This window comes from Mustela erminea, chromosome 11, assembly GCF_009829155.1.
Source record: "Mustela erminea isolate mMusErm1 chromosome 11, mMusErm1.Pri, whole genome shotgun sequence".
In the NCBI taxonomy this organism is placed as follows: domain Eukaryota; kingdom Metazoa; phylum Chordata; class Mammalia; order Carnivora; family Mustelidae; genus Mustela; species Mustela erminea.
The window spans coordinates 72,379,645-72,398,575 of record NC_045624.1 but is presented as its reverse complement, the minus strand read 5'-3'; the positions used below and the strand labels follow the sequence as shown (position 1 = coordinate 72,398,575).

The window sequence follows — 18,931 nt, the reverse complement described above, 5'->3', positions numbered from 1 at the left end:
AAGTAGGGACTTCTGTAGTGTTGTGACACTTGTAAATTAATTCCTCAGGACACTGCATTATCTGGAGTGTACTTTAATTAAGAACCACATTTTCATTTACTGGTAGTCTGCTGTGTGAATTAATGTAACTTAAATTTACTAATGGCTTTTTTGATTTTAGACACTGTATTATGTGACAGGAATTCAGATTTTTTTTTTCAGTTTTGTTCTTCAAATGTAGTGTCCTTTGATTCATATTGGTAAAAGGTGTCACTAGGGAATTTTAAAAAATGATACAAAAGTAGAAAAAGAATTAAAGTCAAACTTAACTAAAATAACAAAAATCAGCCTGCTAAATTCCATTAAAAAATAAATAAAACCAGGAGCACCTGGTTGGCTCAATCTGTTAAGCATTTGTCTTCAGCTCAGGTTGTGATCCCAGGGTCTTGGTATCAGACCCCATATTGGGCTCCCTGCTCAGTGGGGAACGGGGGGGTTTGCTTCTCCCTCTCCCTCTGACACTCCCCACTGCTCGTGGACTCACAGGGTCTCTCTCTGTCTCTCTCTCTCTAATGCATAAATTAAAAAATCTTTAAAAAACATAACAAGGGGCACCTGGGTGACTCAGTGGGTTAAAGCCTCTGCCCTCGGCTCAGGTCATGATCTCAGGGTCTTGGGATCAAGCCCCGCATCGGGCTCTCTGCTCACCGGGGAGCCTGCTTCCTCCTCTCTCTCTCTGCCTGCCTCTCTGCCTACTTGTGATCTCTGTCTGTCAAAGAAATAAATAAAATCTTTAAAAAATAAAAAAATAAAAAACATAACAATAAATAAAACTTACCCATAGTTACAATAGGCACTTAGTATTTTTTTTTTTTTCCAAAACAACAAATGCTTTACTGTTCCATTGAGATGTTTACAAATACCAAAAAATACCCAGGCCAGGCCCAGCAACCATGGCACAGTGCTGGGAAGCAAGGCAAGGAGGTGGGCTTGTTGTTAGGCCGTGAATGGCTAAGGCCAGACAGCTGGCAGCCTGTTCCTCTGTTCTCCATTTCTGTTGCTCTAATGAGGCCAAAGCGGGGGAAACCAGACCTCAGGGTCTTCTCCCTCTGTTGCCTCCTCTTCTGTTCAGGTTTCCCCTAGGGGATATCTGAGCAGCCCTCCATCTCTGAGAGCCACTCAGCCTATGCAGAACCCCTCTGCCGCCTCTCCCATCTGCTTTCCTCTCCCTCTGGTCTCTGGATGCCCCAGCTTCATTCCTTCTGGCTCTAAGCAAGGCAGGAGTGGAGAGGAGAGGTTTGGACTGGAGGTTGGCAAGCCGTGAATCAGGGCCTGGAGACACAGGCAGGGGGCGGGGAGGTGGTGTTCAGTTCCTTACCCCAGCATGAGATGCCTGAGGTCCCGGGCTGGAGAATTGGATGTATGTACCCTCAGATGGGCCCACAGCTGAAGCATGGTGTGACTAGGAACCAGGTCTCAGCAGCTCCTTTTCCTATACACATGTGAGCTGGTCATCGTTTATTATGGCAATTTATATTTCTCTGTATTTCCATAGAGACAGTAGATTCTAAGAATGAAATGTTTACATAATTTCTTTTTCTGTAGAGCTTGGCAAGGCCTTTATATTCTTTCTCATTGATAATTCAGTGGTTCTTCCTTGATTGCTAGCTTGTACCATGTTTGCTTCTGAAAACAGGATATATTCAGAGCCTACTGTAAACTCTACAATTTTAACAATTTATTACATGAACTATATACATTTTTATCTATTTGTCATTTAATCCTAACATGTTTAATTTAGAAACGGTTTCAGAGCTTTAGCAACCCAGTGAAATTAATACATATTTTTGTTATATTGTTATTTTATGTCTACTTTAACCCCCTTCCCCCCCAAATCTGAAGGTCCTTGGTTATGCTGCCCATATTAGCTGGTCGGTGGTGGCACAGGGGACACAAAACAAAACAAAACAAACCCTCTGGAATCCTAGGGCAGGCTTCTTACCTCAAAGATCTCCCTTGCACAGTAGGAGTATCTTTATTCACTTGTTTATTCATTCAACAAAACAGTAAAGAATATCCCGAGCTTCAAGCATGAAAAAGACCTGGTCCTTGACCTCAAACAGCACCCACTGGTGCTACCAATAGTCTAGTCTGCCTAGCCACATTCCAGAGCATATCTTCGAGAATATTCCACGAAACCCACAGACTTCACAAAAAAAAAAATGGACAATGTGGATTTCCAATGGAAGGCTCTTTGCCCTCAGGTCTTCTGTATATTATCTAAAATATCAGATGGTTGTCAGATATTTTACTGTCACATAGCACCTGTGCAGTCATATATCTTAGGAGTACCCACGCCAACATCCTTAACATAGTCCATCAGAGTCCAACTCCGCCACGTGATGACTGGAACTAAACATAGTAACCAAAAACCCTTCAGATTGAAATTCAGAATTTTCCTCACAGAATAATAGAGTAATTTATTTGGAGGTTTCAGCAGCGATTTCTCTTCGTGGTGTGCAAATACGGCTTGTCTAAAAAGATTTGAGTATGTCATTTGCTTTGATCTTTAAGAGAATTACTAATGAACAATTTTTTTCCCTGATTCCTCATTTCACATTATTACAGGAGGATTAATACATTTGCATGGAGAAGTCTTATAACTTCCTTGTTCAGCATCAGCTGTCATATAAACAGAAATTAAAGATGTGCAAAGCTTATTAATTTGTTTTCTCTTGTCCTGTGTGGTCTACAGCTATTCCTTGGAAAAGTGCTTTCACTGGTAGCATTTTAAATGACTAATCAGATGGGACTTCTTTCTTCCTGTATTGTTCCGTAGTACAAGAAACACGGTTTTTTGTTTATTTTTTGCTATCCAATGGAATATTTTGAGTCTTCCATTTTTTTCCTTACCATAGCCCTCAGTAAGGGCCTTACCTATTTATGTTTTTGTGTTAATTGTGACTAGTTTATAAGATGTTCCTCGTCCGAATAGTCCCACTTATCTATATAACCTGTGGCTGCTGTTTTAAGGTTTTATCTCTGGGGTCTTCATTATCTGTGGGAGTTGGTTTTGAATTTTCAAACATTTTTAAACATCCACAACAATCTTATTTGCACTGAGCAAAAAATGATAGACTTCAGTTTTTGAGGATAGTTTTATTGTTTTCTCTGCCCGCACCTTAATTTTGAAGATTTGATTTTGTTTTATTTTTACCCTCGTTAGCATTTGTGTCATCAGTAATGAGAACCAATGTGCCATCTCTGTTTCTTCTTTTTTTCATCTCACCAGACATCTAACTAGGGAGAGGCAGCGTGGTATCACGGAGAGATCACTGGCCCAGGATTCAGAATCACCTTTTCAGGTTCTGGGACTGAAACTAAGACATTTAAACATGTAGTGCAATTTCCTTACAGGCAAAAATCAAAACATTGTCTTAGATACTCTTTAAAATTCCTCCAGCTCTAGATTTTAGCATTCAAGGAAAATGTACTGCCGAACCAGAGGTTTCCATAGAGACTGCTGGAACTCCTTCAGAGTAGCTTACAAATGAAGTTAGGGTTTAGATATTTTGGTGAAATTTGGTTTAGATATTTTGCTGAGCTGATTTTTTTTTTGCATTTAATATGATAATCATAATAGTTCTAAATCAAGTTCTTGTCTCTACTGCAGTTTCTTATGTGCACTCTTCAGACAAGCTTATGCAACCCATTCATTCATTCATTCATTTTAAGGATATTTATTGAACACCTATTTTTTTAAAATATTTTATTTATTTATTTAACAGAGAGACACAGTGAGAAATGTAACACAAGCAGGGAGAGTGGGGCAGGAAGAAGCAGGCTACCCACTGGTCAGGGATCCTGATACAGGGCACGATCCCAGGACCTGAGCCAAAGGCAGACGCCTAACAACTGAGGCACCCAAGTGCCCCTGAACACTTACTTTGTACCGAACTTTAGATCCAGTCCTGGAGCTTACAAAGAGAAGAAAAACCCATCCAGGCTTTCAAGGGCAGAGAAAAAGTCGGTGTGATACGCTTAACTGCAGGTATACAGTTAGTACACCCGCAGCTCAGAGATGAAGGTCATAAACTTACCCTTGGTGGTTAGGTGAGGAGAGGCAGGGAAGTCAAGGAAAATGTCATCCAGCAGTAATCACTCGGGCTGAAAGGTCAAACCCATCTTTCAGAGTTGACAGAATTGGGTTAAAGGACACATAGGCCATGCCATGGGCAAAAGTAACCTACTTTGATATTTGTGGGTAAAGTAGAAGGACGGAGTTTAAGAAGCAGTTGAGAGAAAGGAAGGAACGGAGGGAGGGGGAAAGTGGTTGGTGACCAAAATGGAGAAATACTTAGGGATAGTTAGGTTATGGCACCTTGATGGTAGAATGAAAGTAATACAGGAAAGGCAAGGGTTTCAGAGGATTCCCAAGTGTCTAGCTCAGGTAACTGGACCAGAAAGCAGAAATACAGTTCTGCCATATGATTCAGCGCGCGCACACACACACACACACACACACACACACACACAAATATACAGGTACTAAAATATATGTATAATGAAACATATATACTAAAATACATACATATATGCATATTAAAATGTGAGCAAGAATAATTGTATGTAACATAAGGAGCGTTAATACCATTGCTGCTGTAAGGTAGGTGGGCTGCTTGATCTTCCTCCTAAATCTTATTTCAGGTGTGGACGCTGAGAAGGCGGCTTCTACTCACCCATCTGTTCCCTCCTTCTGGGTTAGCAGCAGGTCACCCTGGGCCTCGGCTTTACTGAACTACATTCATTTTCTGTCCTTCATTCTTTGCTTTTGTTTAATTTTTGTCCTGATATGTTTAATTTGTAAGTACAGCTTTTTAAGTTGTTTCACAGTTTGAAGAATAAATCTTAGCGTCCCCCTTACATAAAAGGTCTGTTGTTTTGGGCTGAATATTTTCTGAGATAAGCTTTTATACACAGTCTAAGGTTTTATTGGGTTTTGTTTTCATTTCTTGAGAGCTAAGTTCGCCACAGAAGTATTTGACTAAGATATATTGTGCCTATCTGTGCCTAATGAACCACTAACCCACACAGTAAATGATGAGTGACAGTTTAATCAATCCAGTTCCTTCGATAGTCACCAAGGGCATGTGGAGTGTAATTTTTTAATCTTTCACTTTTCAAATACTGCAGATGCCAACATGAAAAGATCACGTCTGTTATGTGTAATAAGTTTTCTCACAAGTTAAAGAAAAAAAAATTTTTAAATTTTGATCTTTTAGAAGCTAACCTCCTAGGGAATTAAACTCTTTGGTCCATTTTACAAATACATACATTCCAACAGAGAAAAGTGAGATAAATAAACGGCCACCTTGGCGCGTCAGATCATACTGGCTTTAATTGCGTCATGGTGCATTTCAGTGAACCATGGCTAAATAAAATTACCTATTAGGTTAATTAATATGGAACCTTTCTGAGTTAGTATTGCATCCCAGTGTGTAAAATTCAGATTGTGTTTAGCATTTAATCTAATTTACTTCACCAGTCTGCTGTTTCTTTGTTGTTCCTTTGGCTGGAGCCTGAATACACATTTAGAAAATTAACCCGGATAAACAAAACAAAACAAAACAACTCCTTTCAAAACAGAATTACCTAGATTCCTTTGTATTCATGTTCCTCAGTTTCTGGTCCTGTGACCAGCAGCATCTGCATTGCTTTTGGGAGGCTTGTTAGAAATGCGAGATCCTAGGGTGCCTGGGCAGCTCAGTTGGTTGGGTATCTGACTCTTGATTTTAGCTCAGGTCATGATCTCGGGGTTATGGGATCCAGCCCCGAGTCAGGCTCTATGCTGAGTGTGCAGCCTGCTTGAGAGTCTCTCTCTCCTCTCCTCTGCACCTCCCCCACTCCACACACTCTCTCACTTTCTTTCCCTCTCTGAAAAAATAAACAATAATAAATAAAAGAAAGAAAGAAATGGAAGATCTCTGGCTTCAGCCCAGACCTAGTCAGTCAGAATTCTGTGTTCCTAAGGTCTCCACCTGATTAGCATACACAATAAAGGGTGAGAAGCAAAACTTCAGGTGCTTTTTTTTTTTTTAAGATTTTATTTATTTATTTGAGAGAGAGACAGTGAGAGAGAGCATGAGCGAGGAGAAGGTCAGAGGGAGAAGCAGACTCCCCATGGAGCTGGGAGCCCGATGCGGGACTCGATCCCGGGACTCCAGGATCACGACCTAAGCCGAAGGCAGTCGTCCAACCAACTGAGCCACCCAGGCGCCCTTCAGGTGCTTTTTTACTGACTGACACATAGGTTTTGAAAAGATTTCTGGCGCCAGGTGAATATTGGGAGAGAAAAGCAAAAGAACTAACTTGCTCTGAGTTATGGTTCTTCTCATATGCTTTCTTTCTGCTGGAAGCCGCTTGACACTCTGTCTGTCTTCAGCCCTCTTTCCAAATGTTTTGACAATGGTGCTAGCTCCGATTGGTTCTAAATGATTCTCTGAACTTGAGTAGAGGCCTCCTAAGTGCATTTAAGGAAGTCTGCATGGAAGGGACAGGTCACCCCTCCTCGTGGTAGAGTGAGCTGGGCAGGTCACTGGCGATGCTTTGCCATGTTCCCACCCAGACTCTGTTGTCAAGCTCTGAGGCTGGAGAATGGAACTGTCACTTGTCTGCTTAAAGCTTTCCATCCTAAGGAATCTCAAGCCTTTGCTAATAATACATGGATCGGATTAGAAGCTCAAATCTAGGAGAGGGTTTTTTTCTTTTTTTGTTTAGTTTTGTCTTGTTGTTTTTTTGTTTTTTTTGTTTTTTGTTTTTTGAGATTTTGATTGTACCCTATTTTAAAACATATTAAGTACTTCTGCATTGTGTCCTGGGACCGCACCCAGACTGTTCCTCTGAGAATTAGGAAAGAAGGATGACAATGTTTTATTTTTTGCTGACCAGAATAAGATTAATGCCGAGAAGAAAAATAATAAGCGTAAGTCCTGTTTTATTTTTCTTCATGTAAGATAATCATCTATTGGGCTAATTAACATCTTGTAACACTAATGTCTTCATGAGAAAATTGAGTATTCGCCACTTGAAAAGCCATGTGTCAGATGCAGATAAGAGCTGAGGGGTCTATTGAATCCCTGTTTTTGTTGAAGGATATAAAGTTACCCAATGGGATTTTAATAATCAGGTACAGTGCATCTTAACTGGTGACAATATTGACTAACCCCATCTCATTCAGGTCTGGTGGGGGCAGGAGCTGCTATATGGCCAAAACCACTTTGACTCATTTGAGCTGTGTCTTTCAAAGTAAGAGACCAAATTCTGGTTCTGAGTACCATTTTGGTGGCTGGTCCACTTATAAGTAAATACTTTACAGTTTTGGAAAGTATCATGAGAAGCTGGAGTTAGGGGACCTAACCCAGTCTTAGAGATCAGGAAGCCTCCCAGAGAAGTGGTGGTGAGCTAGCCATTCCCTGCTCTGATGGAGAAAAGCCTTTGCCCCTTCTCTGGGAATGCCATTTTTTCTCTACATTCACCCTCCCTGCTAATGCTCCAAACTTAATAGTTCAGATAAACTTTTCATCTTGAATTCCTTTCCCAGAGAGTGTGCATATCAGTTTTCAAATACTTTAGATCAAAATTCATCTCTGATTAGCTTGCTGCCCAAGTTATTTCAGGTCAAACCTCAACTGACATCTTGCGATCTAGCCCACAGTTCTAGGTGGCTTGTGCTGCTTCCAAGGAAAGTTCATCAAAATGCACAGAGGTTCATTTTCTCTCATATAGTGAAAACTCAGAATGGTACAGCTCCTCTGCTTAAAATGACCAATTCTATATACAGTTCCAAGGAGATGCAGTCCTTCTCATTTTTTAAATACTAAACTTTAAATTTTAGAATAGTTTTAGACTTATAGAAAAACTAAAATAGAGAATTCCTGTTTCCTCTTCACTTGGCTTCCCCTGTTGTTAACCTGTTCCACTGCTCTATGTGCTATGGACAGATGGTTCGTTTGTCTCAACTGAGGCCCCCACAGTGTTCCATTGCTGTGAACTAGACAACTTCATTTTGATTTCATTAGTTTTTCTTAATTTCTTTTTTGTATTTTAGGATCCCATCCAGGATAGCATGTTACATGTAGTAGTCATGTGTTCTTAGATTCCTCTGGGTTATGATAGTTTCTCAGATTTTCTTTGATTTTCATGACCTTGGCAGTTTTGGGAAGTACCAAGGAGGCATTTTGTAGACGGCTGTCCCTCAGTTTGGGTTAATCTAATGTTTTGGGGAGAAAGACCACAGAGGTGAAGTAGATTTTCTTAATCACATCACATCAAGGGTACTTGCTAGCAGCATGACTTATCACTGGTGAGGTTACCTTTGATCATATGGCTAGGGTCTTGTCTCCCAGCTCTCTCCAGTGTAAAGTTATCATCCATCTCCCGTCCCTGCCTCCATACTCTGCTCTGAAACCAGGTTGCTCAGCTCAGCTCTTACTTGGTAGTAGGGGGAGAGGGCGGGAGGCTTGTATTGCTTTTGATTTGTTCAGTCACCACTATTTTTGAGCCATTACTATGTGCTGACCCTCTGTTCTGCCCTGGGAACAAGATGATGTGAGCACACAACTTTGTCCCTGATCTTGGTCTTCCAGGATCAGAGGAAACACACCCCCAAAAAGCAAAGACAAGTGAATATACTCTGGATGTGAGGAAGGAAGCAAACGAGGGGATGGAGGGGAAACATGGAGCCTGGGCAGGAAGGGGAAACCCACCTTATGTATGGTGGCTGGGAAGGACATTTCTGAAAGGAGCTGTTTGAGCTGACTCCAGACTAACAAGAAGCACTTACCCATGCACAGAGTGAGGGAAAATGGGTTCTGGGAGGAGGAACAGCAGTTCATATGCAGATGGTGAAATGGGGAGGAGGACGGGGTATTTCAGGAACTGAGCAGAGCCACGTGACTGGACTGAAGAAAGCTCATGGACAGAGGTGTGATACGGAATGGGCGAGCAGGTGGGGGCTTCCTGCGCACAGGTCTCCATTCTTCGTTTTAAGGTAGAAAAAAGCTCAAGCTATGATTTTAATAAAAATCTAATTAATTTCCTCTTACCAACACAGACACACTGATGTTAGTTAGATGTGGGTAGAGGGAGGGCAGTTGGAAAGAAAATAACTTGGAATCATTTCCAAACACAACTTTATCTTTATATTGTATTTATTTTCATTTATCAGGTAAGTTTTTCTAATATTTATAAAAATAAAAGGTAGTACTTCCACACAATAAAATTTGACTTAAACACACACACAAAAAAAAAACCTTCTGAAAAAAATTCAGAGAAGTAAATTCTCCTTCCCTCCAATCCATTATTCAGATCAACTCATCAAACCCTCTCTCGAGAAGAAATCCTTATAGAAGTGATTGTATAAACACTGTTATTAAAAGTCACCCTACACATGTGCTCCCAGTTTATTTCTTAGTTAAAAATACTTTAAGATTAGGGGCACGTGAGGGCGCCTGGGTGGCTCAGTGGGTTAAGATTAGGGGCACGTGGGTGGCTCAGTGGGTTAAAGCCTCTGCCTTCGGCTCAGGTCAAGATCCCAGGACCTGGGATCAAGCCCTGTATCAGGCTCTCTGCTCAGCAGGGAGCCTGCTTCCTCTCTCTCTGCCTGCCTTTCTGCCTACTTGTGATCTCTGTCAAATAAATAAATAAAATCTTTTTAAAAAAATACTTTAAGATTAAAAAACACACTGAAAGGTCAAAATATCCATCTTCAAGTTTTAAGAATCTACTAATTTGGGGGGAAGCTGCATGGAAAGTCTTAAAGCATATCTACCATAGGAAAAGTGCTGAGGAAAAGAGTGAAAAGCCAGATCATTTTTGAGAGCCCATTTCAGTTAGTGATTTATTCACAAATAATCGTATGTATTTAATATGTATTTTCTTTTTTTTTTTCTCCATAACTGATGAAGGTGATTTCTTCTATATCCAAGTATGCTTTTATGCAAGTGAAGTGTAACATAGAGCAGGGTTTGACAAACTTTGTCTATAAAAGACCAGATCGTATGTATTTCAGGCTTTTCGGGGCATGTGGTCTCTTTAGCAGCTCTTCAGCTCTGCTGTGAGGACAAGAAAGCAGCATAGACAGCATGGAAATGAATGTGCAGCTGGGCTCTAATAAAATCTTATTTATGAACACTGAAATTTGAATTTCATATGATGTTCATAAGTCATCAGTTATTCATCTTCTGGTTTTTTTCAACCATTTAAAAAAGTCAAACCTAGTCTTAGCTTATAGGTTATAAAAACAGACACTGGGCAGGATTTGGTCTGCAGTTTATGGAGCCCTGTGTATTATTGTGTGTGGCCCCGGTACCCCCAGGAGAGAGAGGGCTGATACTACTGCTAGTCTCATCCATTTGCTGCCATGAATGGAAAGGAAAGAGGTGGCTTTATGACCAGCGGTTGTAACTGGTTCTGTCCTCAAGACTATTTTATCTCCTGGTCTGCCTGTAATTGGGGTTTTTCACCTGTATGTCCACTTAGTGACCTTCATCCATCGTGAGTCCTGGGATGCAGGGAAAAAAACTGAGACCTTGCCTGGGGATAAAAGGCCAAGTTCTTAGCCTGGTGTATGGACTTCTCCTCTCTTTTTAACTCTCTCTTCCAGTTTATTATAAAAGAATTTGGCTCTCCCAAGACTCCTCATGTATAGGGTCCTGTTTTCTCTGTCTGGAATATCCCATTCCCACTCCCGTGACATGACCCCTTAAGGCACCGTGTTCCACTTTCCTAGTCTCGTTAGACTTCAGGAGTCCAAGTGCTTCCAAACTCTCCACGCTGGGCTGAGCATGTCCTTCTGTGTTCCTTTGGTATTTATCATGGGAATTGGTAGAATGTTTGAGAATTACTGTGTTTATAGTACACAGATGTACTTGAACTCCTTCTTGATAGTTTTCCCCTAACTGATGACAGTCCTAAAAGTTTAGATGACTGTACCAATCAGGAGAAGAGAAGCTGAAGGAAAAGAAAACTTTTCTATTAGACTATCAAAAAAGAAAGTCATCATTATGCTAGAGGAAAGACTAAGTTATCTCTGTATTCTCTTTGTAGAAAATATTCTTGAATTTTAACAGAAGAGGTAATCAAAGATTATGCAGCCAGAATTGTAGAAAGAAAAGTATTAGAGAGGTGTGTCAGTTAATCAATATGTTACATTATTTTTCTGAATTTAATATTATTTGTCCTATTTGTTAGTTTAAAAATTTGCAGTTTCTTGTGATTTATTTTCTCATTCAGAGTTCACTTTTGTATTCAATTTTTTATTCATAATTTTGTATACTTTTCCAAAGATTTATTTATTTTAGAGAGAGAGTGCGCATGCAAGTAGGGAGGAAGGGCAGGAGGAGAGGGGAGGCAGAGAATCTCCAGCAGACTCCCTGCTGAGCACAGAGCTGGACACGGGGCTCAATCCCAGGACCCTGAGTTCATGACCTGAGCCGAAGTCAAGAGTTAGCCGCTTAACTGACTGAGCCACCCAGGTGCCCCAAATTTCTACACTTTTTCAAAATAAGAACACCCCAATTGTTTGACCTTCAACCTTAAAACGTTGTCCCTCCATAATCATAATTACAAAGAATTATCAATTCCAGGGACCTGGGTGGCTCAGTCAGGTAAGCACTTGGGATTCTCTCTCTCCCTCTCCCTCTGCCCCCTCCACCCCCACACCCTGCTCTCTCTCGCTCTCTGTAAAATACATAAATAAACCTCTAAAAAAAAGAATTATCAATTCTGCTTAAAATCTTATTTTGAACTGTGGTGAAGAAATCACACATCTGCAGCATAAATTAAATTTGGAAGTTTTGAGTTTAGAAGAACTGAAGGATACGTGAGCATGGGCAGGTGTTTCATACATTATCTTACCAGGTAACCAGTCCTATGTGAGTTTGAACACACTGAATCCTGCGACAGCTCTAATTGTAAGCTTTGTGACCAGTTCTTATTCTTGAAAAATTTAGACTCTGTGGGTGATAATGACATAATTATTCAAATTGTCAAAAGAAGCAACAAATTAAAGGAGACTTTTCCTGAAATAAGGTTATATATCATAAGTATAGAACTTAAGTGATTGAATTCTCTTTCGGTGAGCCACAGGGCAGGCAGCTTCATCTATCAAGAGTGAGGGAGTGCAGGGGAATAGAGGCTAATGGGGGGGAAAAAAGTAAAGTAGGCAGTAGTCCCTTGGTATTAATTTGCAGGGCTTTTATTGCTATGTGGGAATAAGGCAACTCCAGTAATAAAGTATTCTGCCAGGCTATAATCTATTGATACATTTGATACTTCTGCTTTTTAATTTTCTTGTGCATTCTATCACCTTTTATATACCCTTGAAGTATAATTCTGTCCACTTTATTAGTATGCCCTCACACATCTTTGGAAAATGATGTCATCAGAAACATCTATTAGAAACGAGAGTCCATGTCCCTTAGCCAGCCGAGCAGATGAAAGCCTATGGAAAGTCTGTATCATCGTATTCCAACTGAGTGAAATTGCAGCATAGATTTATCTTTTAGTCATTCTCAGTACCGTGTTACAGAGATGATCTGGACCAAGCAAGAGAAGTGGTAACAACGTATCTGTGAGTGTGTAATGGTTACGTCACCCGCCAGCTTGGCCGCCAGCTTGGCCGCGTACCCAGTGGGGGCAGCTGGGGCTTGTGCTTAGGGTCTCCACACCCCTTGCTGCAGCCTCTGCTGGGAAAGACAAAAGCCAAATGACACTGAGTGGAGAGTATATTCTGAATGTTGGAAGGAAGGTGTCGGTAGCTGTTGAAGATCTGAACTATTTTATGTAAATGTAAATAAGAAGACAATAGGGGGCACCTGGGTGGCACGGTCAGTTGAGCATCCGACACTTGGTTTCAATTCATGTCCCAGTCTCGGGTTGTGATCTCAGGTCATGAAATGGAGCTCCCTGTTGGGCTCCACGCTCAGCACAGAGTCTGCTTACTGATTATCTCTCACTCTCCCTCTACCCCTCCTGCTCATGCTCTCTCTCTCTCTCTCAAATAAATAAAAGAATTTTTTTAAAAAAGATAGTAGAAATGTAGGTCAATAGTCTTAAAAAAGAATTATTGACATAAAAATTTGGAAAGACACCAAATTGAAGCTTTAGTCCTAACCAGGCATCTGAAGCCCCAATATTTATAAGAATATCATAGCATTTTTAGTGAGCTGATAAAATGATTGTCAAAGTGTATGTTGTGTCTCAAATCTTAAATGAAGACAACTTGTGTTAAACCCAGTCTTCCTAGAACACTGATTTTAAAATTATTTGTTATTTAAATGGAACTCTTTTTATGATATTTTATATAAGCATCTATTTGTTTTCAGTCATTTTGATTCTGTTTACTTTTGGTATTTAGCTTGGATAGTAATTATGTGCTATAACAGAGAAGAGATTTCTGCAAATGCATTATTTCTTTAATTCAATACATTGTTGTTGTTTGTTTTTTAAAGATTTTATTTATTTATTTGACAGAGATCACAAGTAGGCAGAGAGGCAGGCAGAGAGAGAGTTGGGAAGCAGGCTCTCCGCTGAGCAGAGAGCCCGATGCGGGGCTCCATCCCAGGACCCTGGGATCATGACCTGAGCCAAAGGCAGCGGCTTAACCCACTGAGCCACCCAGGCGCCCCCAATACATTGTTTATATACAACTGTGATAACAAGTGGGGCAGTTACAGAGATGTAGGCCCTTGTCCTTAACCTCTGAAGGATCAGAAGTAAGTTAGACACAAGGGTTTTGCTCTCCCTAAGTTGAATATGAGTGCAGCAATTGAAGAAGTATGCCAGTATGTTCATGATTCCATCAGAATGCTTTCAGGAAACAAACCCATTCAAGGTAAAACCATTTTATACACGCGCGCACGTGTGCGTGTGTGTGTGTGTGTGTATCCTGGACAATTGCTAGAAGGTAGAGAGTGCTAGCAAAAACAATGGATTTTTTTTGGAATTTTATATTTAATATCCAATTTTTAATTTAATATCCAGGCCTTAGGAAGGCAGAAACCAGGTCAATTCAGGGGACTTCATCTGAAAAAAAACCATTCTTGTTAGTCATTAATATGACTTATCCCATTGGCATATGCTAGTTTCTTTCCATCTCTCTCCCAAGCGATTGTTCATTGAAGTCCCAGCAGACATATCTGACTGACTCTGCCTATACTATGGATTGGCTGTTCCCGCTGGGTTGGGTGCAGGCCGCTGTGGTCTAGGAGGCCAGGCTCCTCCTGATCTGCTGGACTTTCTTACTAGACAAGGACTTTGAGCACAGCCTGCTGAGCTAGGAGGGGAAGTTGGCCATAGTATAGCTTATATATTGAATGAGAACTTAACAAAATAAACTCAATAAGGGAGCTCTTCTATCTGCTGGAATGTTCGTGGAAGGCTTTGTGGAAGAAATGACATTTAAATTAGATTATAGAAGTTGGGTCAGATTTATATATTAAGAGCAAGTAAATGAAGAAGAATGGAGTTGTAGGTCGTGAAGCGATTTGAGTCAAGCTGTATGGGGCTATGCTGGGGCTGTGGGCAGGTCAGTCTAGCCCAGTGATTCTCAGGTCCTCAGCATAGCTTCCCTGAATCCCCTGAGCAGCCTGAGTCAACACCTGGGATCCAATTTAGACTGATTGAAATAGGATCTCTGGGGTTTGTGTTCAGATTATTTGCAGTTTTTAAAAGTTCCCCTCAGATGCTTTTGATGCAGAGAGGTTGGAGAACCCCTGGAGAGCTTGAGAGGACAATATATTAAGAATTCATGAAATGGGGTTGGAAAGGAACATTTGAAAAAGACTGGAGGCTTTCTAGATCAGGCCAAAGAGTTTCTTGACTATTTCCTGAAAATAGGATGGAGCTGTGAGCATTATATTTTATTGGCTACCACCGTTTTCTGAGCCCAGGGTAGCTGCATCTGTTAGAGACCTTTCAGGGCACTAGACAGAGAGGGAAAGGAAAGAAGCAGGGTCTAGATATATGTGGGATGGCCCTTGGTACTCATTAAGAATGTCATTTATTCATTGTTTCTCTATAGGAGTAGACATCCTAATTCCAGATTTAATTTTCCAGGATATAGTGGAGTTTTTGTACAATTCTTTCTTCTCTCTTTAGGGGAGTCGGCTGCATCTTTGTCGAAATGATCCAAGGAGTTGCTGCTTTTCCAGGAATGAAAGACATTCAGGATCAACTGGAACGAATATTTCTGGTAAGTTCTTACAGAGTGCTTCTGAGAAAAATTGGTTTCTCATTCATCCTTTCATGACAAATTGTACAGTGCTGTTGGGAAATGATTTTAAACAAATTTATTAGTTGTCACATTTAATTCTAACATATTTTTTTTGCACCTTTGAAAAAGCAGGAAATCGGTTAAGAATTGTGTTTTTATACTACTGCACATGAATAATGTGCCAAAATGGTAGGAGACGATAGATTGTTGGTAGCAATGTAGAATAGTGGGTTAAAAATGAGGGCTCTGGCAGAAGAATTTCAAACAATTTATGTAGGTGCCCCGACCCCCTTAAGTGGGTGGAGCTTAACTCTCTGCCATCCCCACCCACTTAAATGTGGGCTTTAGTTGGTAACTTCTTCCATCAAGCAGAGTTTGGAAAATGGAGGGTAGCTTTAAAATGGAGAACAGGTAAACCACCTCAGCCAGGTGTTAAAGGCTTGCATTATCAAAGATAAATCATGTTGGTAGCCTGTACTTTGATAAAATGTGTACATTTTACATTATTATAAAATGTACAGTAAAATGTACAATTTATAATTGTACATTTGATAAAATGTGTCACTGCCTTTTGATAAAATGTGTCACTGGTCTTCCTTTCAAAAACTCTAATCCTAGTCTAATCATAAAAACACATCACACAAACTTGAGGGACATTCTACACAATGCCTGATTAGTACTCCTCAAAACTGTCAGAGTCATCAAAAACAAGGAAAGCCTGAGAAATTGGCATCGCCCAGAGGAGGCTAGGGAGCACAATAATTCAACATAGTATGGTATCCTGAATGGAATCCTGGAAGAGAAAAAGGACATTAGGGAAAACCAGTGACATCTGGTAAAAGTGGGCAGGTTAATAAATATCAGTGTACAGTTAGCTGTGACAAATATACCATTTAATTTAAGATTTAAAGAGGAAACTGGTGAGGGGTATATAGGAATGCTGCACAGTTTTTCGCAACTTTTCTATCAGTCTAAAACTATTCTAAAATTAGAAGCATTTCAACTTTTAAAAATCTGCACAAAGAGAAAATAAAATGTGTTCTTGTGCCAGACGTTCTGGATTTATCACCTGCACTGTCATCTTGAGCAAGGAATTTAGTTAATTGAGCTGTAGTTTCCTTGGGGAGAAATGAAGGCTAATAACAGCACCCATCTCATAGGTTGTTTTGATGAATAATTGACTTAATACACATGAAACGCTTTTATTTTTTTATTTTTTCGTTCAGAAACTTTTTTTTTTTTAATATTTAATTTATTTTTTTTTTTATTTCCAGCATAACAGTATTCATTATTTTTGCACCACACCCCGTGCTCCATGCAATCCGTGCCCTCTATAATACCCACCACCTGGTACCCCAACCTCCCACCCCCCGTCCCTTCAAAACCCTCAGATTGTTTTTCAGAGTCCATAGTCTCTCATGGTTCACCTCCCCTTCCAATTTCCCCCAACTCCCTTCTCCACTCTAAGTCCCCATGTCCTCCATGCTATTTGTTATGCTCCACAAATAAGTGAAACCATATGATGAAACGCTTTTAGAACAATGCCTGGCACACAGTTAACATCCCACAAGTTATTATTTTTATCAAAGCATTTTATACTGAATGTTTTTGTTCAGTAGAACTTCCACATTAGCTAATATTCATATAAACCTATTTTTTAAAACATGGAATCATAGCCAGACAAATTAAGGTCTTTGGTGAGAGGATTCAAGCTGTATGCATTATAGCGGTCAATCACATTATCATACTTTTTCCTTCCTTGAGTAAGACTCCCATATGAACTCACTGGGGCAAATTTTAGTATGGACCGTAGCAAGAGATGAACTTACGTATTAGCATGTATTTTAGTTATGCAAATGCAGCATTAGTGTAGAGCTTTCATATTAAATATAAGGACCCAGGAGGGTGTAGTGATATGAATTGAGACACCCCCCATCACTATTGTGTTCACTTCTGTGTTCATCAGCAGTAAAATGATTGCAAAAGTGGACAATGGAAACTAGGGAATCGAAGCACACATGACTCCTCCAAGCTGTACCCTATACACCCCAGGGGCCCCTGTAAATCATGGCAGATGGAGAAATAGCAGAGTCCCTAATATTCTAGAAACCTTCTTCCAAGTGTTGCTGTATTGATTTTTTCTCCCTAAAGCTGTATGTATTAACTTTCCTTTTAATTTTACTTATTTATTTTAATACGTAAAGTCCCACATTGAATGTTAAAATGTCTTATGATTATAAGAACAGGGCATCTGTATACAGAAAATTTCCAGTGTCTAAAAGCTGAAAAATCACCTTTTTGTCCTAATAAGCAGAGAAAGCCACATTTAATGTTTTTACATATATCCTCCATTTCTATACACATTAAGAAAAATCAAATCATATTTTATATACCTTTTATAACTTTATTTTTTCATCTAACAGTATGTAATTAACACCTTTCATTGAAAAATGAATCCAGAAACTTATCGTTCTTAATAACAAAGGAGTGTTTCATTGCATGGATGAGACGTTATTTGCTTAATCAGCCCATGGTAATAGCTTGTTTATAGTCTTTAACTATTATTAAGTACTGCCAGATACATCCTTTGCATACTAATCCTCTTAGTTAAAAATAATTATTAGAATTCAAAGTCCTTAATTCAATAACATTTAATTTTCATAAATTTATTGACTGTTCTTACACTTAGATCCCTTCGTCTATAGTCATGAAACATTTCCTTCTCCCTCTTCCTAAGAAAACCTCTTACTGATTTGATTGAGATTATACTGAGCCTGTATTAGGAAGAAAGTATATTAAAAAAAAAAATATATATATATATATAATATATAAATATATAAAAAATATATAAAGTAGAGCTTTCCCATCTAAGAATAAATTATATTTCTTTATTAATATTTTATGGCCCTTTGCATAAGTATTTGGTTTTTATCACTATTTTCTCTTCCTATTTTCTACCTAAGCTTTTATTTTCCTTCAGTTATTTTAAATAACTTTCCAGAACTATTTTCTTAAAACTTGTTTAGTTTTATGTCACTGAAAAAAATAGCAAAAGAGGGAATTTTAATGGGCTGTGGTTTGCATCATAAAAATTTTTATGCTAAAACTTTCAAATATTTAGCCTTTTAATTTATTTGAAGCTGAACTATAATAATAATAATACCTTTTAATTGTATTCTGAGAATAATTTCCTAAACTTTAGTTTCAACCTAACTGTTCACTCTGCAATAATTATTGAATAATGCTTATATAATCTTGTTAAATTACTGATTTTTATACTAAAATCACTAACTTACTATATTTGAAATCAGAAAACTTCAAAAGGGAATCATATAGAAAGAAATATTTTCATATATACATTATTTCCAGATGAATTTAAAAGAAAAGGAAATGGTTATATAAATGAGATAAATGCTACAGCAATAGAAGCAAAAAATGAGTTTCATAAAAGTATGGTTTATTACTAGAGTTAGTCAAAGATTTCATTTTATATATTATTTTTATAATGCAGTGATTTCCAATAGGTACTGTCTTGTTGGGTTGCTTCTTGTTTGCAAATTTTCCCATTATTATTATTTTTAATGGCAATAATTTCCTAATTTTATGGGTATTCAGAGACCTTTGAGCTATGACTAGGCTTTTAATAAATCAAAGAAATAAAATGGCAGATTTCCCATG

General features: G+C 39.1%; 1 protein-coding gene across 4 annotated transcripts in view; it reads left to right on the top strand.

The window, feature by feature from the left end:
- Positions 1–18,931, top strand: part of CDK14 (cyclin dependent kinase 14) — a 572,715-nt gene that overhangs the window by 338,182 nt on the left and 215,602 nt on the right. For all 4 annotated transcript variants that reach the window (XM_032304318.1, XM_032304316.1, XM_032304319.1 and 1 more), the window contains one exon: positions 15,139–15,232. In XM_032304318.1, coding sequence (XP_032160209.1) covers positions 15,139–15,232 — 94 coding nt within the window. The remainder of the gene's footprint in view (positions 1–15,138; positions 15,233–18,931) is intronic.